Source organism: Corvus brachyrhynchos, unplaced genomic scaffold (assembly GCF_000691975.1).
Source record: "Corvus brachyrhynchos isolate BGI_N302 unplaced genomic scaffold, ASM69197v1 scaffold70, whole genome shotgun sequence".
NCBI lineage: Eukaryota > Metazoa > Chordata > Aves > Passeriformes > Corvidae > Corvus > Corvus brachyrhynchos.
In genome coordinates, this window is record NW_008236217.1 from 749,094 (window position 1) to 775,308 (window position 26,215).

General features: G+C 37.5%; 1 protein-coding gene across 1 annotated transcript in view; it reads left to right on the top strand.

Annotated features, from left to right (window-relative positions):
- The first annotated feature begins 425 nt into the window (after window positions 1–425).
- The window catches only part of LYST (lysosomal trafficking regulator), a 65,759-nt gene continuing 39,969 nt past the window's right edge, over window positions 426–26,215 (top strand). Inside the window, 17 exon segments of the mRNA XM_017745202.1 lie at window positions 426–1,125; window positions 2,320–2,518; window positions 3,411–3,501; window positions 5,552–7,628; window positions 9,268–9,409; window positions 9,412–10,308; window positions 11,574–11,735; window positions 12,384–12,540; window positions 14,910–15,136; window positions 15,880–15,946; window positions 16,770–16,879; window positions 17,932–18,355; window positions 19,443–19,587; window positions 20,367–20,540; window positions 21,946–22,106; window positions 23,477–23,667; window positions 25,178–25,423. Of these exon segments, the coding sequence (XP_017600691.1) occupies window positions 2,327–2,518; window positions 3,411–3,501; window positions 5,552–7,628; window positions 9,268–9,409; window positions 9,412–10,308; window positions 11,574–11,735; window positions 12,384–12,540; window positions 14,910–15,136; window positions 15,880–15,946; window positions 16,770–16,879; window positions 17,932–18,355; window positions 19,443–19,587; window positions 20,367–20,540; window positions 21,946–22,106; window positions 23,477–23,667; window positions 25,178–25,423 (5,463 nt within the window). The 5' untranslated portion in view covers window positions 426–1,125; window positions 2,320–2,326.

The following is a 26,215-nucleotide window of genomic DNA, read 5'->3' on the forward strand; positions in this document are numbered from 1 at the left end:
AGGAAACCTGGAGACTGAAGCTTCAACTGGAAGGATACTAAAATGTGATGGACAGCTTATCTCTACATCTATTAGTCTGGTGCAACTGCAAAACCACTAGCTGCTTAAACTATTCTATTTCAATAAATTGTGAATATTAGCTGAATGGGTAAGTTAGTTTTTTTGTGAGGCTGTGGATGAAACACGTTTCCTAGCACTCAGAGGGAGGCCAATTATTAGGTGCTTGCCTGGGTAACCTGTAGTGTTTGTCTCCTTCCTTAAATAAGTCTGTCATGTAATGGTCATGCTCATCATAACTAACTTAAAGCTGCAATTTTTATTTACTTGCCATCTGAGAATACTAAAATAATGAATTTAGTGTATTTCTTTCCTTTTTTTCCTGTCCCTATCTGTTGGGGGCTTTTTTCCCCCCAAAATTAACTGTGGATATAATAAATGTCTTCTGAGTGCTCACTTAGAGACCTTTAGTAGCTTAATGTTTTTGAGACTTTTCTTGGTTATGACCCTTTGCATTCCCAGTGATAATTTTTCACTTGATGAGTTTCCCACTGACAAATTTTCAATTTTTATTAACTAAATCTTCCCCAGTGCTTAGTGTAATAAAGATTGGTATTCTGGCAGGACAGACTAGGACAGATTTAAGATGCATTTACTCAACACCTGACTGCATAATTCAGTTCTCCTGCTATCCCTCACTTGTACCTGGAGCTGCAAGTTCTTCAAATATTATATATGCAGGTAGTGATCACTAAAAATTCATACTGTTCCTAGAGGGAACTATTTACACTTGCATACCGAGCTCCTTTTGCTTTTTAAAAACTAATGAATTTTATTATGTTAATTTATCTCATATATGCCAATTATTTTCTCTGTAATAGGATTTCTGTTGTGCACAGTCCTAAGCTAAAAGTGAAAACCAGGGCTTTGAAGCTCAAAAAGCCCTCAAGGACTCTTCCTAAATTTCAAATAGCTATCATAAAATAACTTTTAAAAAAATCAATTTCATATTAACCATGATAATTTTCTGTTTTTAAAAACAGGTGAACCAAGAGTGATATTTCCAGAATATATTTGCTTTTTCTTCCAGGTAGGAGATAGATGTGTTAAGCTGGCAAAGGGATTCTGGTAAGAATTTTTTTGTTACTTCTACAGTGAATGTCATATGTATAAGTGCTTGCAGTTTTGCTACTAGAAGGAGCTTTCTGTACCATTAGTGCAAACAAACTTGCTTTTACTTCAAAGGTCTAATTTTTTACCTACTAATTACATATTAATCCATCTGTTATATTTAAATGTTGCACTGAAAGTTATTTGGCTTTTTTTTCGCATATTCTGTGCTTGGATATAATGAAAATACTTGACTTTTGAAGCTTTTACTTCAGCTGTTTATACAGAAATAGGAGTTAAATGTGCTGTTGTAGCACTTATTAAGTAGGGTTTATGTGGATTAAATCATCTTGTTTCCATAGTTGCCATCACTGGTTCTTGTTTTTGTTTTGCTTTCTTCAGTGATCCTCTTGAGAATTTTCTACAGCTGAGTCTTGCATTTCTTGTCTTGTTTGAGTTAAATGTTTCTTCATGTACTAGTGCTGAGCATCCAAAGCAAAATTAATCAGTTTGGGAAGCAGAACCAATGTTTTTGGTATTTCCTCCTGAACAGTGGCAGCAGAATTGTCTCTTGAATTAAGCACACTCTAGTAGCGACTGCTACCCACTCAGTTGTGCCAGAAGGAAAACACCTTCTGGTTTAGTTGTAAATCTAAAGCATTGTACTTCTGCAACTCCCAAAATTATCTGAACTCAGTAATTTTTTTTTCTTTTCCATTGAAACAGCCTGAATACTGTTGGAATACATAATATGATATTGTTCAAATAACGTATTAAAGAATATGTTTTCTGTACAATGATGTGTACGTGCTGTGTGTTTTGCTCTTATGCTTCAGGTCCAATACCTTTTAGTAGCAGACAAATGTTGAAGCTTGCATAGAGGTTACAAAGAAAAGCTGGAACAATGTCATTAACTTCCATTTATGCAGTAGGAGGGAATGCTCTGTCACAGGCTTTCACCTGATAGATTTATAAAATCAGTGTTTGGGGTCCTGGGCTGTTAGCTAAAGTTTCACTGATATTCTCTAAGTTCATTCTTTTCTTTCCCTTCCACCCTACATCGCTGTATTGATTCCTTAGTTCAACAGACACTATCTTTTGGAGGAGGTGAGAGACAGGGAAGAAACACTCCTTTTTTTTCCCCCCAGTATTTTGTCTAAAAGGTATGTGTTTTCTGATGGAGTTAATTTCTGTCCTTTCCTCTACTTACAGCTCAGACATGAGCAGTGCCAGTAACTCACTGGCACGGGAATTCTTGACTGATGTCAACAGACTGTGCAATGCAGTGGTACAGAGGACAGAAGCCAAGGAAGATGAAGAAGAAGAAACTCATATGGCAGCACTGGGACAATACTTAGTTCAAGGCCGTGGGTTTATTTTGCTTACCACTCTGAACTCAATTATTGATCAGGTAGTAGCTTTTCTTAACTGGTTTTAATTTTTGTATTGAGCTTTGGCTGTGTGGATTTTTCTGGCTCATGTTGTTCTTGGTGCTGGTTTTCTTTCCTTTTTATGGGAGAGTGCATGAGTTAATTGGGAAAACTGGAAATTCAAAAAGATATGTTGCAGTTGCATTCTGTCCTTTAGCAGGAGCTGAAAATGCAAAACGAGATAATCATATACCTGTTTGCCAGCTCATATTTGCCTAGGCATCTGTGAAGCTCAAGTGCAGTAGCTGGGTGGAAAGAGACTTCAGTTGCATGTCCCAGAATGATGTAAAGTGCCAAAATGCTTGAGTCAGCTTTCTCTGTTTAAAAGTTTTTGTTCTTTAGGACTGAAACCGTTCTGATAGCACTGCAAAGCATCCCATAGGAATTGTGTTTGAAATCTGATTTCTACAGTTCTTCCCTCCACTGAAGTTCTTAGTATATAAGTGTTAGAATCCCAGCTGGAGTGGAGGGTTTTTAGTGGTTATTCTGTGGTTTTGACTTTTTTGCTGTTATATTTTTGGAGCAAAGTTTCAAATTTGTCTGGGGTTTCATGTTGACTTTTTAAAATCACTGTTCTGTGCTTCTGACTTTTCTGTGGGGCTTTGGGTTTTTTTTGGGTAATTCTTTCTACAAGGGGTTTTAGGAGAGCTTTCTATAGAAACTGTTGCAGAGGTGTAATAAATATCTTGGATGCTTTCTGATTGGCTCTAGTTAATGATTATAGCAGTCTTTGCAGTTGGGTCATTTTTTTCAGTGCTTAAAACAGCAGAAAGTCATAGGGAACTGAATGCTGACTAGCTTGGTAAAATAAAGAAGGTTAATCTATTTTTTAAAAGTACAAGATCTTTTGGTTTTATTTTGTTCCTAACATAGGAGTTGACATGTCGAGAAGAACTTCTGACCCTCCTGCTGTCCCTTCTGCCATTGGTGTGGAAAATCCCTGTCCAGGAAGAAAAAGCAATAGGTATGTTTTATCACTGACAGTATTAAGCATGTAAAATAAGTGATTTGTGTTTTACTATAGAGCCTAGGACTTTGTGCTAAAAAGTAGCTCATTGTAGCACATATCCTCTAATGTGGAATGAAGATGTGAATTCTGCAGAGAATTTAAATTAAAAAATGGCAATCTCCTGTCAGCATACAAGGAAGGTGAAAATTGTGCAAAGAAGGTAAAGGCTTTTGGTCAGTGTGAAAGGGAGTGCTTGTGTTGCTGTGTAAAAACTGAACAATGAAATGGCAGTGATCTTAGTCAGATTTTTTTGTTTTGTTTTGGGCTCTTAGATTTGTCTGATGCATTCTTTTCCCTCCCAGAGGGTAAAACAAAGAGAATGAAAGAAATGAAGTTACCTGACTGTTTGAGAGAGCTTCTAAGGATTCATACCTGAAGCTCTTCCAGGGTTTTTTTTGCTATTTGAAATTCCTCCAAATTGAAGGCTTTTGTTAATGTTTGTAGACTTGGAGTCTTTAAAGGGCCAGTTTCATAGAGCTTTTATATAATAAGCTTTCCTGCTTGCTCAGTTGCATCATTCTTTCATGCCTGTAAGCATGATGGAATTAATGAAATGTTTTGGTTGCTCTTAGTGGCTTTTCTAGAGTTAGTTTAAAAGGCTGTTGTGTAGAGAGGTTTTAAGATGTGGTTTACACACTATGTAATGCACAGCTTTTACTTCTACAAATTACCCTCTCTTAGTACTGATACAGTAAGCACAATGTATGCAGTTGTGCACTAAGTAGTTGGGTTCTTTCTCGGACTGAAGTAAGTTCCCCTGTTACGCAGCTTTTTTCTTCCTGTGCAGGTAATATCCTTTGTTTGGTAAAGTACTGGTTAATTTCCTGCCTTCAAAGTAGATGATGTTTCTTCCTTAAGTATCACAACTATGACTTTTGAAACAGCATGGCACAATAGTGCTTGCACATGGAAGCATCTTTTCTTTCAGCTCAAATAATGTTTATAGCTATTATGTGGGCTTCTGGGGTTTTGTGGGGGTGGGGGCTGTTGTTGTTAACTGTGGCATTTTTCTAAATACTGAACTTACGGGGTGAAGGATACTTGCACTTATTTTATGGTAGTTATTTTACTGCCCGAAGCATGCCGTTACAGTCCTATCACTACTTTAAAACAACAATGGACTTAATCCAAGAACATGCAGAGTTGTTTCTCTGCTTGCTTTTTTTGATAATTTTCTCTGAGTTTACTGATATAAATGAACCAGTGGTACTTCTGTTTTATTTTTCAAAATGTTCTTGCCCATAGAATCAGATTTAAATTTTATATTTGCTATTTTATACTGCTTACTTGAAAGTTGGGGATTTTGTCTTGGCTTTTGTAGGAATATTCAGGACTCTAACCTTTATTCATTTCCATCTCCCTTTTGTCCCTGACTATTTTTAAATCCCCTGCTTTTATTTCTGCTGCTTATATTTGGAGCAATTAGTGGTGAAGTAAAGACTGAGGTCTGTATACTTGAAGATTTGCACTGATAATAAGTAGAGAAATTTATTTTTTCTATTACCACTAGTACACTAACAATGTCCTCATGCATTCTAAAAGGTCTGTGAGCTAACACACCCGGTTCCTATAGCAGCTGAGTTGCAAAAAGTGACAATGGAGCATCAAGTTAAAAAGACCTTTCTTCCTCCCTTTAGTTTGCTTGCCAAAAAGTTCTTTCACCTGCCTTGATGACATCTTGTCTTGAGAATGGTTTTTTGAGAATAGTTGTGCCAACAAGAAGTTTTAGGAAACCTTTTAGCACACTTTTGTCTAACCCTAAATAGAAAATGAAATAATTTGTCTAGGCTTTAAAAATAGCCAGTATGGCCCGTAAACATGAGTTGTTGCTGCCTGTTTTATACTGAAAATGTCTGACATAGGTGTATGCAAAACCATGACCTATTAAGATACAAATTTGCTGCATATTTTAAATCTGGAAGTATTTAACTATAAAATTAGGAAAAATGCTTTACATATTATAATGCTCCTTTAATGTTCCTTTGTTATTTTGCTGTTTCAACAGATTTTAATATACCCTTTACAGTAGACATATGTGTGACCAAAGAGAATAATACAAGTTCTGTGAAATCTACTCAGGAAAAACTAAGCTTGGATGGAAACGCTCATTCATTTCTTCAGACTTCTGTGAAACTCAGTCTTCGCTCTCGAAAAAGCGGCCGTCTGCGCAAAACCACCCACCGCTACTCTGTGCGAGATGCAAGGAGGTCCCAGCTGTCCACGTCCGATTCCGAAGGCAATTCGGATGAAAAGACTGCTGTAATAACAAAACACAGGCGCTCCCAGTTACTGCAGCCCTTTTTAATGGCTTCTGGTAGGGACAGCTACCCTGGAGGTAAAAGTGATTGCCGACCTGCCGAAGTGGTACCAGATTCTAATATTGATGCCCCTAATCTAGAAAGTTCCAGCAAAGTTAGGCCAGCATTTGAGATTTTGAATGAGCCAGCTGCAGGAACTTCTGAGAGCAGCATGAATAACTCTCCTTTTGACTTATGCCATGTCTTACTATCTCTCCTAGAGAAAGTGTGCAAATTTGATATTACTTTGAATCACAGCTCTGCTCTTTCAGCGAATGTTGTGCCCACATTGACAGAGTTCTTATCAGGATTTGGAGACTCTTGCAATGTAAGTAGTAACACAGAAAATGAAGTGGTTTCTGCAGGGTGGACAGAAGAACCCGTGGCTCTGATCCAAAGGATGCTCTTTCGAACAGTGTTACATCTTATGTCTTTAGACATTAGCAATACAGAAACAATGCCTGACAATTTACGAAGAAATTTAACAGACTTACTTAAAGCAGCATTAAAAATCAGAGTTTGCTTGGAAAAGCAACCTGGTCCTTTTGCTCCAGGATACAAGAAAACACTACAGCAGCTGGTTCAGGATGACTATATGTTTTCTAGGTATCGTCACAGAGCCTTGCTTCTACCTGAGGTTATAGAAGGGGTCTTGCAGATTTTGATCTGCTGCCTACAAAGTGCAGCCTCTAATCCATTCTACTTTAGCCAAGCTATAGATCTGGTTCATGAGTTCATACAGCAGCAGGGATTTAAGCTGTTCGAAGTAACAGTGCTTCAAATGGAATGGCTCTGTATGAAGAATGAGGGAGTACCTGGAGAAGCCTCAGAACATCTGAAAGCCCTGATCAACAGCATCATGAAAATAATCAGCACTGTCAAAAAAGTGAAATCAGAGCAGCTCCACCAATCAATGTGTACAAGAAAGAGGCACAGACGATGTGAGTACTCTCACTTCATGAATCACCACAGAGATCTCTCTGGGCTCTCTGTATCTGCTTTTAAAAACCAAGCTTCCAAAAACCCTTTTGAAACTGCTGATGGAGAAGTTGATTATCCTGAGAGATGCTGCTGCATTGCTGTTTGTGCACACCAGTGTTTGCACTTGTTGCAGCAAGTTTCTTTGACCAGTACCTGTGCTGAGATTCTCTCAGGTGTACATAATGTAGGAATATGTTGTTGTATGGACCCGAAGTCTGTGATTGTCCCATTGCTCCACGCTTCCAAGTTGCCAATCCTAAAAAACTTTCAACAGCACATACTGAACATCCTTAACAAATTTATATTGGATCAACTAGGTGGAGCAGAAGTCTCTCCAAAAATTATACAGTCATCATGCAATATATGTACTGTTGACTGTGATCAGCTTGCTCAGCTGGAAGATGCCTTGCAGGGCAACTCTAGTGATGCCAGTCCTTTGTCTAGTTCCTCTTGCAGAGTTCAGGGAATTCTGCCTAGCACTGGATCTGAAGATATGTTGTTGAGATGGCATGCACTGGAGGCTTATCAGGACATTGTTTTTGAAGAGGACAAACTACGTGGCGCCCAGATCGCAAGCCATATTTGCCACTTAATTCAAAAGGGAAATGTAGTGGTCCAGTGGAAACTGTATAACTGTATCTATAATCCTGTGCTTCAGAGAGGAGTTGAGCTAGCTTGCCATGCTCAGCAGCAACTTGGAATAAGTACAGGTGATAAACAGATGTGCAGTTACCATAGCCAGGATTTGCCTTCTGAAGTGCTTCAGGTTTATTTGCAGATGCTCCCTGTGTTGCTGAAATCCAGGTTGGTTGATTTTCTGTTAATTATTGGAAAACATGCTAATTAGGTACAGAGCTTTGTATATTTTTTACTGATCAGAATGTAAGTTTTCTTTGGACTCTAGGCAATGTTTTGCTATTGCAGGTGGCAACAAGGTAAATGCTTGAGTAACGAGGTATAAGCCTAGATTCATAAACCTTAGGAGGTGAGGGCTCTTTACTCGTGAGTTATGGTCTTTAACAAGCCAAACTGTGTAGCAACAAATAAAATCTTTGTCCTGTGTGACATACTCTCTGCCTCTTCATTTCTTATTCTAAAATTAGTCTGGAATGTTAAACAGATTGATATGCCATTTTTCTGTGGGAATTAGACTACTTAGTTTTCTGATCTGTTTCCTTTTTCCTTCTAGAATAGAAGGAACTATAGAAACTACCTTTCAAAAATAAGGCTTGATGTTTACTTTTCCTGAAATAATTGGTTTCTAACTTACAAAATCCTGTTCATTGAAACATAGTTTAAAAACAAACTAAAACAACCCCAAAACATAAAAAAGGCACAAACATTCTCCCAGGGCATAAAATAGAAACTTTATTCGTTATTAAATGGATTAAGTAATTGTTTAATAAATATATGGAAGTTTTTTCAGAATATGAATGTGTCCTTTTGTCCAGGAAAGCTTCTGATTTTATTTCTCTTGGAGTCCTGAAGTGAATTTAGTGGGTTTACCCAAGACAACGAGTAGACTAGTACTCCAATTTATGTAAAGGGATTATCTCATACAATTTTAACTTCTATCCTAACCTAAACTGTGTCAGAAGCTATTCATTTTTGAAAGTGTACTTAGTGGCAAAGAGGCAAGAGAAATAAAGCTTAGATTAAGAAAAAAGTTTAAGATGTCCTATTTTTTTTTTTGCTGGCTTAAGGGTGGGAATATACAAGTAAATGATTCTTCTGATTCTAGAGTAACTTGGTTAGATTAAAAGCTGATCCTGTGGGGAAGGACATGGGAGGTAAGTAAGGTGGATATCTACGAGCAAACATAATATGCTAAAAAACTTCCAGATCCTTACCCCAAATTTTGTATGAACTTAACATAATGCTTGGAGAGTAGAAGAACGGAAAAATAGACTTGGAAGCAAATATATGGAAAGTTTTTTTGTCATTGGATATGCTGGCATAACAATTGTACAAAAACTTATGCTTGAAAGGTATTCCTAAATTTATCTGAAATTCATCATCCATGCAACTAGTAGACATAGCTAAGAGTATGTCTTCAAGTTTCTTTGAGAAGGAATCTCTGCTTTCTGTTGAAATCACAGAACAGAGAAATAAAGATACTTACTAGCTTCAGTTGCTAATAAAAAATTGGGGGAAGGAAATACCACTAAAGAGAAAATGTCATAAATAAAGTTAATAAACCGCCTTTAATGTTTTGAACATCATATATTTTTGTGGTCCCCCTTTTAGCGGGAGGTATTTCCTACATTATATCTCAAAAAAAAGTTGAATTTTCCACTACCAGCTAGATGATGCTGACTTAGGATCCTAGAGTACTGCAGACAACTTCCTTTTCTCTCTAAAGTAATTTATAGCAATTACTCACCTTACATGAGTTTTTTGGCTGATTTTATAAAGGTAACTTTCTTATGCTTTTCTCTTGCAGGGTAATTAGAGACTTGTTTCTGAGTTGTAATGGAGTGAATCAAATGATTGAGCTAAATTACTTAGATACATTAAGAAGCCATTCTTTGAAGGTGTTAGAGACATTGATACTCTGCCTCGATGATCAGCAGGACGATCAAGCACCACCAGAACACCAGAACTGGAAGGCCTGAACAGTGAACAAAAGGAATCTGTGTCTGACTTGCCCACTTCTCTTTGTAGCCAGCATGCTGTTTCAGAAGTTACTCAAAGCCTGAGCAAGTTTTATGCTGGCTTGAAAGAGGCTTACCCAAAAAAGAAAAAGTCTGTGAGCCAAGACATTCATGTCAACACAATAAACCTGTTCCTCTGTGTTGCTTTTTTATGTGTAAGTAAAGAAGCAGATGGTGATCTGGATTCAGCTAATGAGTGTGAAGATACATCAGGATATGATAGTACAGCTAGTGAGCCATTAGGCCACAAATTACCCTATCTGTCCCTGGAAAGCCTTACTTTGCCCTCTCTGGAACATATTCATAGGGCTGCAGATATTTGGTCCATGTGTTGTTGCATCTATTTGTATAGTTCAGTTTTCCAGAGACAGTTCCATAGACTTGGAGGCTTTGAAGCATGCCATAGATTACTAATCCTGATAATTCAGAAACTTGCAAAACATAAGGAAAATGAACGAGAAAAGAGGGAGAGAGTATTGAGTGAAAGCAGCAGAAGTTCACATGGGAATCCTTGTACTGAGCTTCTCAACAAGGATGACTCTGTTCAGCTGGCTAAAAGCAGAGAGATGACACAGTTGGAGCTTGATAGTTCTGGCAGTCTTGCTGGTGCTGAACAGCTGGTGCCTGGCTCTGTCTCCTGTGACAGCCCTGTGAGCATGGAGCATGCTTCAGTTACTTCAGCTGCCAAGCTTGAAGGGATAAGGACTTCTGTAAGAGAAGAGACTGAGTGGGCACTTCAAGGTATCAGACTTCTAGAAGCTCTGCTGACCATCTGTCTACACAGTGCAAGCACCATGCAGCAGAAGACGGAAGGGGAGATGTTTCACCAGGTACTGTGCAACTTTCCCTAGCTTGCTTTGCTCATATTTGTTTCATACAATATTATTTTAACAGTAATTTTGTCAAAAGTTCTTCTAGGGAGGTAAAAACCTTATGCTGTTTTTATGGTACCATATATTGTATAGTACTGAAAGCATACAGCTAAGTAATGAGATTGGTAGAGTGGTGGTCTGCTTGAGTAATACTCTTTTTAGAAAGAGTATTCAGTGGAGAATGTGTGTGAAAAGGATGCTGCAGGAAGGCTGTGTAGGCAAGATGTCACCGTTATACATAGTGACTCACATTGCTTTTTGCCTGAGAAGGGACTACTGAAGGGCACAGATACTGAAAGGACACCTGAAAAAATTATTCCTTAAGCCTTAGAGGTGGACTAATTCAGTGTTCCACAAGAAGTTGTTAATTCACAGAAGACACCTCTTTTCTTTAATGTTTTAATTGCTCTTTTGAATTTTACTTGGCAATCTGTTGCAAAGCAGGAGGCATTAAGTAGAGGAAAGAACTGGAGTTCTGTCTCCAACACTCATTACTTTTGTGATCTTGGACATGTCACCCTCTGTCTTGTTAACTTCTAGTAGTATTGTGGTGTGATTTGAATGCACAGCATACCTGAAACTGTTTCAAAGATGTTTATTTTTGAAACAGCACTTTTACCTGCAAATAGTAGAAAACAGCATTTTGCCAGATTTTTTCAGTGTGTAGGTTCCAATTAAATGTCATGACATATAGGATGAATCTTTCTTATTTCAAGAGACTGGATGAAGTCTGGTGATTTTAGATGAGAAGTCAGATTGATGCTTTTTCCTGGTCTCAATGCACATTGCAATGCACACCCCACAAAAGATCTGGTATAACATTATAGGTCTTACTAATTAGCATATCTATCAAAAATTCCCTAATGAGAGGCTCAAATGAGCCCCTCTTTCTCTAAGGAACTTTCCCTTGGATGGTTTTATCTTAGTTTGTAAAATGTGTTCTGGAGAGGACCTTGGGGTCTGGGGCATATTGATCCTTAACTACAAAACTTCTAAAATGTTTACTCTCTTAGCTTAACAAACAAGTTTAAGAATGTAGGCAAAACCCACTAAGAATACAGAAGTTGTAAAAAGGTATAAAAGGGGTTTAAAAGAAAAAAATCATCATGGCATCAAGATTTGTGTAGGTGGAAGGAGAAGCTCTTAAATGAAAGAGCTAGACTGTTTGTGTCAGCTAGAAATAGAAACGTGAATCAAAATGTTTTTTCTCCCCCAAAACACAGAATACCTGTGTGGATGATATCTTACTTGAAATAAGAGAGCAGCTTGCTCTGGCGAAAGTGGTAGAAACTGACTTGGCAAAGCCTCTGTTTGAAGCACTGCTTCGAGTTGCCTTGGGCACTTTTTCTGCTGATCTGGATCATTCTGAAGAAAAAATTGAAAAGGTATGAAACACCAGTTAAGCAGTCTAATTCTGAATAATGCAAGATTTTCTCAGGTTTGTTCTCTGGGTCTTTGTAAACTTGACAGGAAATGTTTAAATATGTTTGATTATTGTGACAGTTGAAGATGAAATCTCTGCTTCTCGTATGAAAGTGGAATGCTGTTTATTGATATGATCCCCACATTTGCTGCTCAGAAATGAGTCATGCCCCAAAAAGTAGCAAGCTCAGTCAACCTGATGTTCTCTTTACTCCTTCATCTCACAACAGTGTGATGAACTCCTAAAGGAAGAGCCTCAAACAGGGATGTTGAGTGACCTTATTGACTGTGAACATCTTCACCTCCAAGTGAATGTCAAGGTGCATGCTGATGGTGATAGTGATTGGGAAACACAGTTACTTTTAATGCTGCTTACTAAAACTCTGATTAGGTAGTTAGTAAGAAAAATCCCTCTTTGTGGATTCAGTTTTTTACAAAAGAATGAAATACTTTAACGTATCTCAAGTTTCTTGAAAGTGTACGATTAATTTGTTTATTTTCCCAATGGGCTTGGAGAAAATAGGCATTTGGATGGTTCTAAATTATTTGCTTTTCTGATTCAAAGATTTTTTTTTCTGACCAATCATAGTCTATTTGGCTGTATTGTACAGACCCATTACACTGAGAAGGAGCCTGTGTCACAACCTGGAGAAATTTCTGAAGAAACCGAAGAATCGCAATGCTGTAGTCTTAAACTTTTTGCTGAAGAGGAAGGATATGAAGCAGATAGTGAAAGTAACCCTGATGATAGTGAAACTAAGAATGAAGGTAAATGGGAACTTTCTGAATATACAAAGCTGTCTTTATGATATAGCAAAGCTTGTTTGTCTTTTGAAATGTACCAAAACAAGGCAAACACCTTTAACAGATAGAAATAATTAACTTTATTTACTTTAAGTAGGATGGAGTTACAGATGGAGAGATGATAAATACTCTTATTGAGTGTTGAAGAAGTTCTGTCTTGGTTGTTTTGGCTTATGTGACTCTTGTTCTAAACTCATGTTGCTCAAATATATTATTGTGGTTTAGAAACTCCAGAGATATTTATCAGTAGCATGTTTGAAAATCAATGCTCAATTTTTTTTTCTTTAGAACTATAAGTATCTGGTGAAAATTAAATAGTCTAATTGTCTTATAGAATACCAGATTGAAAGGGACCGCAAGGATCATCTGGTTCAACCTTTTTTGATGAAGGCACAATCTAGACAAGATAGCCTGGAGCCCTGTCCATCTGAATCTAAAGTGCCCAATGTTGGGGAATCTACCCCTTCCCTGGGGAGATTTATTCCAGTGACTGATTTCTCATTAGGAAAAACTTTCCTGTTGCATCTATATGGAATTTCCCCAGAAGTAACATGTACCCATTACCCTTTGCTTTGTCCATGTGACTCCTTGGAAAAAAGGAGTCTACCTTCTTCATAGACACCTTTTAAATGGTGGTAAAATGTCCTCCAAGCTGCCTTTTCTCAAGGCTGAGCAAGCCCAGTTCTCTCAATCTTTCCTCTTGTCTTTTTTGCATAGTGGGGACAAAGACTGAACTCAGAGTTCCAGGTAAGGCCTGATAGTGCTGAGTAGAGTGGGATAATTTCTTTCTCTCTCCTGGTGGTGTCCTTGTTGATGCAGCCCAGCATCCCATTGGCTTTCTTTGCCACAGCAGCACATGTTGATGCATACTGAAGTTGCTGTCCACTGGGATCCCAGCTCTCCAGACAGGCAGATCCCAGCCTGTGCTGCACTCCTGGATTCTGTTTTCCCATGTGTGAGACATTACATTTTTCCTTGTTGAACTTGATAAGGTTCTTGTTAGCCCACTCTTCCAGCCTATGCAGGTCTTCCTGCAGGCTGGCTCTCCCTTCCCAAGTGTCCACTTCACCACTCAGTTTGGTATCACTGGCAAGCTCCATCAGGGGAGATTGGTCCCATCACCCAGAGCACTCAGGAAGATATTAAACAGCCTTGGACCCAAAATCCCTCCCTGGGGACCCCACTTGTGACAGTTTCCAGTTTGAAAAGGATTTACCACCCCCTCTGGATGTGGTCAGGCAGCCAGTGCCCACCCACTGCACAGACCCCTTGTCTCCACTCTAATGCATCAGTTTCTCTGGGAGGAGCCTGTGGGAAACTATGGAAAGGCTTGGAGAAATACAGGTAGACAGCATCCGCTCCTCATTCCATGTCACCCCAGCAGGTTAGTCGCTTGTGGGAGGCAGTCAGGTTTGTCAAGCACTATTTGGCTTTTCCCAATCACATGCTTCATTTGACTTGATAGTCCCCTTGTTATACAACATTTCTTTTTATTCTAAACAATTGATGTGCTCATATCTTGCTGTATTCTGCTTGTATATTTAATTTTAACATGAATTTGCTTTAATTTTTTCCTTTGTGCTGAGCACATCTGGGTGCATATGTTCTGGTATGAGATCAGCATGAGCGGTAATGGCCTTTAATAGAGCTGCATCAAACTGCTGCTGTTTATCTGCGTGACTAGGCTTTGTCAATAGATTTATAATATTTTAAAAGCATTTCTGAACTAAGAAATTAACCTGAAACACTTCCATGATACATTTGCATGTAGCATATGTCTGTACCAAATAATTTTAAGTAATGTATTTTAAAGTCTCTCCAAAATGTAATAGGGGAGGTTTACATGTTTGGGGGTTTTTTTTCTGTGATTGTCATGCAGATATTCTGTCATGTGTATTTTCTGAGTTAAATAACAATCTGCTTCCTCCAGAATTTTAATATGAAATTATTTAAATGTATTTCCTATCTTGGCAGGCTCAAAGTTTTGTATAGAAGCTTGAGCCTCTGTTACAATGATTTTACTGTTGTGTTTCATGAACTGCATATTTTGCCATTACTATGTGTGTCCAATTCCCAGGAAATTAAGCCAGATAGTTTAAGAGCATGTAATGGGAGAAACTGCATCCTTGCCCTTCTGTGTTAGCAGGAAAGTAGGAAAATCTGAAGCAGAATATCGAATTATGCTAACTTGGGAAAATTGCTTATAACCTAGTGACTATTTTTGGTTTGTACCATGAGAAGGTTGGAGATATGTCCTTGGATGTTCTGCTTAAGTCATGCAAACTGTATTTGGCTGAGTAAGTTTCAGTAAGACACATGTGGTTTCTTTTTAGGAGCAGACGCAAAAGCAGAACCAGGATGTACTGGTGCTTCAGGTTATTTTAATGACCTAGCTGAACACATCAATCAAGGAGAATTAATGTATCCTGAAATCTGCATGTTAGAATTAAACTTGCTCTCAGCTGGTAATGCAAGTTTAGATGTGCTTGCTCATGTATTCCAAAGCTGCCTGAAAATCATCAACCAGAAGGAGAGAAATGCCACTGTACTTATAGAACAGGTAAAAATGTTATTAACAGAGGCAACAGTTTAGCAGCTGTGCATCTTTTCTTTAATTTTTTAGTACCTAATAGAGTGATCTTGAATATTCTCACTTGTTATGGGATTTGATAAGATGTGAAACAGTGTAAATTACTGATATTGTCCACTGCATTGCATTTAAGTTACAAGGAACTGAGTAATTTATTGAAAGGTATTTGTCCTGCAAAGTTTTTAAGTTTGTAGGTGTCTTTTTTTATCAAGACTGTTCAATCCCTAGAGAGAGAGATAGATTTGGTGATTGTCAGAGCCTTAAGAAAAACAGGCAGATATCTGCTTGTATGTGTGTATATGTAAGCATTCTAAACTTTTATCTGTTGGCATGTGTGAATTTACACTTTTAGAAACTGTGAGTCATGTACCTCAAAAATATTCCATGCTTTTTTTCTTCAAAAGTTTATATTAGGAATTAGTTGTGCAAATGTTCATGTCCGCATGATCCTTTGGAATTTCTGATAGGTTTTTTAATAACTGAATTGAGTATCCCTCCTGCAAAAGATAATAATTTGAATTTCAAAGTCTCTCCTCTGCAACTGAACTACAGAAAGATTATTCATCAAATATAAAAAAAGTCCATAATTTCAAGTAATTGGAATTATCATTAAAATCAATAGTAGGCAGGAATTGATTGGAAGAATTTCTTTCTTAGCTCTTTGAGCAGGTGTATATTCTTCAGATATTCATTTTACCTACTCTTTTTAACAGGGAGCTGTTAAACATCTTTTGGGAGGATTTATGAATATATTGACACAAACAGAATCTAGTTTTCATGGTGAGTTAAAGGTCCAAGTAACTTAAATATTGTTTTTTAAAATTTAGTGTATACACAGTCAAACTTTAGTTCACAGTGCAAGTGCAAAATTGACAAAGGAAATCTGTTGGCATGTGTGAATTTACACAGCTGCTTTTTTAACTTGTAAGAAACTTGTGCAACTTTAGTGTAAATATAGGGTTATTTCTGAGCTAGTGGAAATAAGTTAAACAAATACTGGCAGATCTGAAAATGATAGTTGAAACCATAAACACTAGTGTGACAGTGTTAAACATTGCTTGGAAAAAATAGCAGCTGATGAATTCTCATTCCATCACAACATCAGTCCTTATTTCCAGTTTCTTTGTAACACAGATCTTGATGATGCATTGAGTTTTATTTCTAACTGGAAAGCAGATAGCTAATCCAAGAATGTGGAAGCAGATGAAATGCTTGCCCTAATATAGTTTCACATAATCAGAGTGCTTCACAACCAGGAGATGATGTAAACCTATCCCAGGACTTGGATCCGTGGTGGCTTTGTGTAGAGAGCCTTTGCAAGGCAGACACTTGATTCTCAGACTTTCAGACTCCATTTTGCAAACCTGGGACAAAATTTAGCATAGCATTGATTGATTCAATGAGATTTTGAATGGTAGTGTCGGGAAGTACTGTTGGATCTCTCTAGAATTCATCTTGTAATTGTTATTGCTTCCTTAATTTGAAATGTCTTTGAAAAACACATTAAATTCCAAGTTAATCTTTCCCCATAATAGTATAGAATAGGAATTTTTAAAGCTCAAAAGAATTCATTTCAACAATATTATTGTCTCCTTATTTTTAGCATGCCAGATGGTGCTGGTAGATCTGCTAGTTTCCTTGATGAGTTCACGGACCTGTTCAGAAGAGCTAACCCTTCTTCTGAGGATATTTTTGGAGAAGACACCTTGTACGGTATGTATGGAGTAGCACATAGCAAAATTCAGAGGTTTAATGAGAAAAATGAAGCAAAAAGAAAATCCTTTTGTGTCCAAGAATTTTGGGAAATAAGGAGATGAACAGCAATGTTTGAACTATCAGAGCAAATAAAATTTGATTGTAGAAATAGTTCATTCTCAAAACTTGAAAAGGAAAGAGGAGATAAGAAGAGAAGGGTTTTGAAGGGTATGTTGGTCTTGGGAACTCTCTTCAGCACAACAAATCAAGAATCCTCTCAAGGAGGCTGACATTGTGGTTATGGATGGCAGAACAATAATACTGTAAAATCTGAAGCAATTCCTTTAAAGTTATGAAGCATCTCACTATTTCAGGAATGCTATAGTAGCAGGAATTACCTTCAAAAGTGTCCTAAGCTGGTTTGTGTAATGCTGGAATCTACTGCTTGTGTGGGATATACTGCTGAAATAACTCTGTTGGTTTGTGTAAGAGTCTGTAGAAAAATACAAGTCGAAGAAAATAAGAAAATGACTGTGCAGTGTGAAATAGTACTACACCAAACAAAGACTCACAAGTCAATTTTTCAATGGTAGCTTGTAATTATTGGCCAAATTAACAAGAGAAACTTTTTTGGCATAAGGGCTCAGCTAGTTTTGCTACTGGTTATGCAAAATAACAAAGTGGTGGCCTGTGTGTGCATTCTTAACCAGCCTCAAAACACAGGGTAAAAGGTGCAGTCTTTTTTTGCACATAACAGAAATGAGATAAGACTGTGCAATGACCACCTGCTGCATTTCAGCTGATTCCTAAGCGTGGAAACTTGAAGTCTGATGTGCCCAGACTGACTCTCCAGAGCTTTGTTGGGCCACAGTCTGTTGAAGTTGCTACCTGATGCTTTTGCAAATGTGTGTAGGCTTGGATATATAAGTCCACCTCCCTTGGAAAAACATGAATCCAAGTTTAAATGATGAGTAGGCTTCTATTTAGTTGCATGATACTTGACTACGTGGTGTGAACAATTTCTCTTTTTTTTTTTTTTTTTCCTCATTTGTTTGGTTTATTTCTTCTAGGAGATACTACTCAAGGGTGTATTGAAGATTGTAGACACTAATATTTATATGAATCCACTACAATACCTTGCCTTCCCTTTGCTAAATGGCACAAATTTGAGTAGCAGTTCCTCACAAAAATGTGCTGGCACTTCCAACAGTAAAACTGCTGGACTACTAAAAAGAGCAAAATTGTCGCAGAGTAAGAAAGAGGCAGATGGTGAAAACTTGAGTCACCAGCTACTTTCTTCTTGGCATGTAGCCCCAATTCACTTGCCTTTAGTTGGACAAAACTGTTGGCCACACATGTCTGATGGTTTCAGTGTCTCCCTGTGGTTTCGTCTGGAGTATGCTCATGAAACAGAAAATTCAACAGAAAAGGGGAAAAAAGTCAAGAGAAGAAGCAGACTCGTAGCTGTAAGAGAGAACAGTTTTGACAGCACAGGTGAGAATATAGTACTTTGTTTCTATTTAGGTAGCACTGAAGGACTCTGGTTACAAATATTACTAATCTATCTACTGTATACAAAAGTTTGAAATTTTATGATTGATATTAAACAGCGCAGTGGTAGTATTTCGGGTCTTTTTATGACTACTGTACCATATTCTTACAGATACAATGTTTCCACACCTAGTGCTTAAATTAGATTAATGCCTGCTTCCTTAAAAATTTAGTATTCTTATTGAATTTGTAACTTTAGTAACATTTATGCTACTTCATGTATGATGAAAATAGTAAATGCTGCAGCTGTGGTCATGGAGAAAAAGTGCTCAAGTTTATTTGACTTCATGTATTGATGATCAAGTCTCAGGCTGACTCAGTATAAATCCTCTTAACTCTTCCTTGTGTGTGCACCATGTAAATGCCAATAGCTGTGCAATAATTTTGTTTATACTTTTGTAGAGACTTGCTTGCTCCCAAACTGTTCTGAGCAGAATATTTTGGATTATAATTTGTAGGGGGAAACATTTCTAATTTAAAATGTCTCCCACTCGCAACACTTGGAATACCTTTACTCTTTTTTTCCTTCTCTTTGTATTTAAATAAAAGGAGGGAAAACCCAACCCTGAACCTTGGAACTCACTAGAGTTGCTTTTGTTAGGTCTGTGCTTTTGCTTGGTAAAGTAAGAATACAAGATACAAGATCATGCTTTTTAAGGGTAGGATGATTTGTGAAGAAAACTCTGAAGATTTCTTGGTGCATACTGATAGTTCAGCATAGGAATGTTTTATGATATGGCATGTCAAAAGCATCATTGGTGGAGTGTTTTCAGCTCAGTGGATTTACATATTACAAACAAAAACACATGAAGTGCTGAGTTAATGTTAAGTTTCAGTTTGAGACCTAGGTTTCTAAAGAGAATCAAGCATATTAGTCAGCCCACTTAAAAAAAACAAAACCAAACCACCTTAATAAAAAAACCCCCCAGTTCTATGCAGTACCTGAACTGTTTCTTTTCACGCTTGATATATGCTGTGAAAAGCATTGTTGTTGTATTGAATTGTAATGGCAACATGTTTATATTTCTAGAAGAAACAAAGTCTATAGGAATGGAATATCCAAGCCTGGGAGATAAACTTGTTGAAGATGGCTGTATTCATATCATTTCCCTGGGTTCCAAAGCTCTGATGATACAAGTTTGGGCAGACTTGAACACTGGAGCATTCATATTTCGGTATGGTGTATTAGTCCAGAAGCAGTCTGGTGGACGTATTGTATTGTTACTTCTAGTAGCAGCTTGCAGAGAATACTGATGGAGAGTAGAGAACTAATTTCTGTAGTAGAGACATCTTGCACACTGATGGGGCAACATCAAGTAAGTGTATTGGATACAGATCTACAGGTTTATCAGCTTCAGCTGTTAAGCTCTGGTCTTTCATGTTTCATGTAGTCATTTATAAATAACTGCCCACAAGGTAGCGATTCAAGTTTTAGTGAAATGACACAATAAAGGTGTGAAGATGGAAAAGGTTTTTGCAGCTGTAGGTTTTCACACCTCAGCTGTGAAAATTGCTGTTGTGTAATACTTACTGGGACAGTCTTGGTTTTAATCTTCTGAGCACATTTTAGCCCTAATTTAGTTCTCATAAATAATCCTTAAGTATCTTTGAAATGTGTCTAAAACTGCAATTTTAGAACACTTTATTTCAGTGTTCAAAGCACCTGCGTGTTTTCAATAAATTAAATATAACTTTTCTCTGAAATAGAGATATCTTTATCTTAAATGTAAGCAGATTTATGCAGACAAGTTAAATAACTAAGTTGAAAGTGTTGTGATGATTTCCCTAGGTTATGTTGAGCACTCTAAAAATAGAACTGTGATCCAAAAAACTACCTGTCAAAGTTAAGGAATGCAATCTTAAATTAACTGAGGCCAAAATGAGTAGATTTGTGGCTTAAAATGCAAATGTGAAAACACACACCCTCATTTTTCCTTTTCTGCTGTTTGCATAGTATGTGCATGGATCCGAATGATGAGATGAAAGCTGGTCTGCTGGCACAGGCTGAGTCTCCAGAGAACGTTTTCCTTGTGGGCAGGTGGCAGCATTTGGCATTAAAATATCTGCAGAAGCCAGAAGGCAAGAAAAATTTCCATGGAAAGCTGTTCCTGTGGGTTTCTGGTCAGAGGTAAAGAACATATTAGTTGTACCTAGACATTTATCTTCTTTAAAAGATATTGTCTGGTAGGAAAACATCTGCAATATTTTGGTGCAAGCTGCAGTTATGGCTGAGTAGTCTTCTAGGATAGGAGAAGGGGGTGTGTTACACTGCTAGGAATTCTTTAGAGGTATCCGAATATTCATGGATTACTTTGAGAATTGTCAGTTTATACCATGGACCAGTGCTAACATCAATGGTTTTTTTCATCACAAATAAGTGAAAGAGGGAAGTACTACAAGATTTTGAGTAGAAGCCAAAATAAGCTATGGCATGAAGTTAGCAGTTGACATAATGTATCTGGATGAATCCAAATTAAGGAGGTGTAGGTCAGGTACTGGCAATATTGTTGAAAGTAGGAATTAAGAGGAGTCAGAGAAAAGGCAGTCACTTTGTTCCACTGAGAGAAATGAATAGGGAAGAAGTTAAAAAATACTTTAGAGAAGAACTGACAGTGAGAAGTACTACTTCCACTGCAAAGTTAAGGTCCATGCTCCTAAGTGAGGTACTTGATACTAGGTTGAGTGGGCCAGTACGTGCATGAATTGTTTACTGATTAGAGAAAAATGAATTTATTAAATATCACAGTCTTTTCTCTGTCTTCCTAAAGTCCAGACTGTGAGGGCTATGTTAAGCCTGTGCATGCTGGTATTCAATAAAAGTCCAAATATGGAGATATGGGAGGAAGCTAAAAATACTACAATGTTCTCCCCATGTGTAGTTGTTGAGGCCTCTCTGTGTATAGATTTAGTTGCTAGTTTGCTAATAGTTAGGCTCTTTCAGGAAGCTTTGAATGACCTTTACAGTCCAATCAGTCTGTTTATATAAAGGCACATAAAGTTAATTGGATGCTTTCTGAAAGCATCAGGCTTATTGCCTGTGGCTGTGCAGCACACCAATTCTGACAATGTTTCCTGGTACAAGCAAATCCTCAACATGGTGTTTTCCAGCATATGTGAGCCACAGTTTTCATGATATGCTTTAGCATACTCAAAGGGCTTTGACTTGTTAGGAATAGCAGAAATGCTTGAAAAATTGTGGTATTTTAAAAGTGTGTATAGTGCTCATACCATTTCCACTTTGAGGTCAGAGGAAAGAAGGAAGGTATTTCAGAGCTAGGAAAACTTGATTTCATGGCAGCCCTAGCTGGGACTGTATTCATCTGTTCTGTGCAGTACTTGAATACATATATCATTGTTACTGAGTCTTAAGGTGCCTGGAAGTTGAAGAGGACTTCAGTAATTTAGCATTGATGACAGCATGGCTTCTCATCTACTGAATATTAAAATGAATTTTAAACGTAAGCTGGATATCTTAGATAGCAATTTTGATCAGTTCTTAATATTTGAACTTGTTTATTTATATGTATTTTTAGGCAATGTGAAATTAATTTAGATTTTGCACTACCGAGGAAAACAAGCTTATCATCTGACAGTAACAAAACATTTTGCATGATTGGCCATTGTGCATCATCCCAAGAAGATTTGCTTCGATTGTCGGGTAGATGGGATCTTGGAAATCTGCTTCTATTTAATGGTACTTTTGTATGCTTTTTTCTTGAATGAGTGTTCATTTCCTCTTTCCCCTCCAAAATCAAATGCTTATTTTAATATGTTGTTTAACATGCCAAGTTTTTACAGTAAAAACAATACACCCTTTAGCAGCATAATATAGCAGGGAGAATGTAGGCAAATGTTTCAGTATTGGATACTTCCTAATGTGTCCTTCTGCCATATTCTCTTGCTTTCTGTTTAGTGCCATAATTGGCAATTTTTTCAGAATTTTTTAAAATAATACCTTGGGATAGGGGGTAGAGAGAGAGTGATATTTGCTCTATTTTTTTTTTCTTAAAGCACCCAGTCTCTTACCTGGAAAATTGATTTCAGTTACCTGCTGCTAGCTTCAAATCACTTGAAGCATATAAAAAAGTTAACAAAATCTGAACTACTGAATGCTGAGTTAAGCATGCTTATTTCTGGAACTTGTAGTGTTACTCTGGGGATTTCTTAGATGTATAATTCTCCCTCCCTTCCTTGGGAAATTTTATCTAGTATTTTGGACTGTTTGTTTAATGCTGAAGGCTGGAACCCTGCTGTTTTGTCACCTGGCATTTCAGGTGCTGTGGCTCAGTCAGGACTACTCCACAAGCGAGATCAGTTTGCCCAGGGTGTGTGGCGCATACAGGTCCTGTATGTGTGGCTGTGTATTTGTGTGGGCATAGGCAAGATACTTGTCATAAGTGTAACCTGTAGAATCTACATGGTCTGGTTGCCATGTGCCTACTGCCTGCATGGCTGACATATGCAGAGAGCCCTGGATTTGCTGCTGTACAGTTGTCATGCCCCCACACATCAGACCTGGGTACTTCTGGGTGCTTCTTTTGAGCTTGTGTTCTCAGGTCACAGATGACCCAAGATGTGCTGCCCAGAAAGGGAAGATTCATTTGGTCTTCTACCTCCTATGGGATTTTTTCCCTTCTGTCACTTGTAGTGTGCTGTTGTTGCATCCTGCTCAGTCACTACCCAAGTCCCCAAGACAATGCAGCATATTGTTTCTGTCTGTAATCCTGCTACGCTTTGAAAGCTTTGAGGAGGCTTGGATAGATGACTTTTTAATTTTAAAAAGTGAAATTACTCAGAGATGTTGATCTTCAGTTCATGCAGGTCATTTTCCTGGCTTGGTTTCAGTTGTCTTTGCCACTGAATTGATCTGGCCTGTGATGTGTCAGAAGTCACTGATCTACTGTGGCTAATAGCAAGCATAAGGCTGCACTGATTGTTTTATCATCAGAGCCTACAAAATCCAGTTGGTGATATTCCTTGTAAAGTCTCTGATCCTGCTAACCAATGTATGAATTTTGCCTTATTGTATAGTCAAGAGCTAACAGATTATTATCTGCGTTTTAGGTGCAAATATTGGACTGGAGGAAGCATTTTACTTATACACATGTGGCCCAGACTTCACATCTATAATGCCTTGTAAATATGGCAAAACATTGTCTGACTTCTCTAAGTACATAAGTAAAGAGATTCTACAATGTGAACAAATTAAGGAGCTCTTCATGACAAAAAAGGAAGTGGATCTTGGGCCTTTAATTGTAAGTTTCTACTTAAAAATGTTCCTTAATATTTTAGAATTGATTAAGAAAGTGGCAACATGTTTCCCGCTGTCTCCCAAAGTGCTTCATTTGATCAAAGCAGAGAGGATTGAATCTTCTTCTCATTAAAATCACTGCAGGGCTCTTCCTACTTATTTTAATGGGAGCTGAACTCCACACAGGGTGACCATTTCATCTTGCTTTAGGTTGGGTTCTGAAAATTTTTACATGTTCCAGCATCTATAAATAATACTGCACATAAATCATAGTGGATAAACAGGCACCTCCAAAAGCTCTAGAGTGGATACGTAGCTCTTCCCTCCATTTGTGTAAAGGTAGCCAAGGACTGCTAAGTTAACCTTTTAAGATTAAAACTGAGAGGAGAAATGAAGATTTATCTGGCTTTAAGAAAGCAAAAGAATTCATCCCAATTCCTTGAAGGTTTTGAAGGGAGTAAGTTTGCATCAAGTTTAGCTGAAAAGTCATTTTCCAGCTGGCAGATACTGCTTTTGTCATCTTTCCCAGCTGAAACAGCCCTGCTAGATTCAGGTGCAAATATACTTAGGCTAGAGGAAGAAAAAATAAAACTTGCTTATCAGTGAAGCCTGCTATATTCTGGGAATTCATACGCCAGTAATTCCTGCTGTATGAATTGTTCCCACTAGAGGGATTTTTCTGATTTCATTTTGTGGGCAAAGGATCATTCTGTCTCGATGTGATCCTTGTAAACAATGGTACTAAATTTTGAATAGGTTAAGAAGGAATGAATGGGATAAGAGCGTAACAAATCAGTCATTCAATTTATAAGCTTATTTTGCCTTACTGAACACCAAATAGCCAGAGAGAACTTGTGCTCAAGTGATAAATTAATCTTTGCACTTTTGCATAGAGTGCAAGCTGCTTAAGTGAAATTATTTCTCTGTTCTAAATAACATCCAAATAAGATAATATTACATGTTTGTGAAAATAAGTTAGTTCCTTTCCATAGGAGCTTTGGTTTAAGTCTCTTCATTAACAAAACTTGTGTTGAGTTTCTCTTATGGCAAAGCTGAATAAAGAATAGAATTAAAACAAAAAACTGGTGGAGTTTTTAATAAGCATCAGTATTTTGGCTTGCTACTTTACAAAAGGAAACTATTTACTCATTGCCTCTATATGCTCATTTTATTTTAAATTTTGTCAGTAACTTTGGTTTTTTATGCAAAAAAGTTATGTAATTCTTCAGATAATGAGAGGGGGATCCTTAGTGAAATTTCTTAGCATTTTCTTAATTTTCTATGCTTTAGCTATTGCATGAGTTAGCTAACATTTGGAAATCCTGTCGCGTTTTAGTGTACATGCATCCACACGCAACCTCAGTGCCTGTTAACACTACAGTAGAAATGAACTGCCACAGTTGTTACAACTTGCTGTTAGGTGACTTTTGCCTTTGGCTTTTTTGTGTCCTTGGTGTGTGTGGTTTTTGGTATTAAATTTCTAGAAAAAAATTTAAACTCCTTTTTTTTTTCAGGAGAGTCTTGCTGTTGTTTATACCACAAGCTGCCCTGGTCAGTACACCATATACGAGCCTGTCATTAGACTGAAGGGTCAGGTGAAAACTGTACCTTCTCAGAGACCTTTCAGTTTGAAAGAAGTTCAGAGCAATGTATTGGACTCTCATCACCTAAAAGCACTTCAGCCAGTTGAATATAAAACTCTGCAGAGTATACTACATGAAATTGGAGGAACTGGTGCATTTGTTTTCCTCTTTGCTAGGGTAAGGGGAGGGGTGTGTGTGTATCTGTTCTCCCATATAAAATTTTCCGTGTATCTTGGGTAGAAAATCATTGTTCTAGCTGCCTTGCTCTAGTCTGCATGTGATGCTTTTCTGTTAAAGAAAACTTGTTGAAAATATCTGTGGCATAAGACCGCATCATGCAGGTTGTCTTAAACTGGAAATGTAATTATAGTTCTATTGCATTATGGCTTTTATAATATTGCCAATATGTAAGATGGGGTGTTACATTCTGATTTAGAAATGAGGCTTTTAAATATCAAAAGAGATTGTTTTTAAGGGTGTTGTAGAACTGATTGTATTTTTGGTCTCTGTTTTGAGGCACCTAAATTCATTGCATATCTTTAACCACAGGATACTCAAAATGCAAGTATGAATAAATATGAAACTACATGGTATGCAAAGCTTTATTTTTATCTAATGACTAGTGAGAGCTTTTTGGTGATAACTGTTCAGCTGTGTTCAAAGGCTTATCCTAATAAAAATTGCAATTTGAAAAATAGGAAGGCTGTAACTTAGTTACTGCTTAACTGTGGCCTTTACATGGAGAGGCTAATATTTGTGCTAGCAGTCTCTGAAGTACTACAGTTAATACAAAATACTAATGTAGGCCTAAGACTTGTCTGATTTGTGTGCCTCTGGCATTGTTCTGAAAGGTATGGCAAGAGTAGTAACAAATGCACATTAGATAATGATTATAAAGACACTGCCTGTTGTAATTTTACCACTGATAGTGAAATCTGAGGAGAAAATCCTAATCCATGTTACTGTATT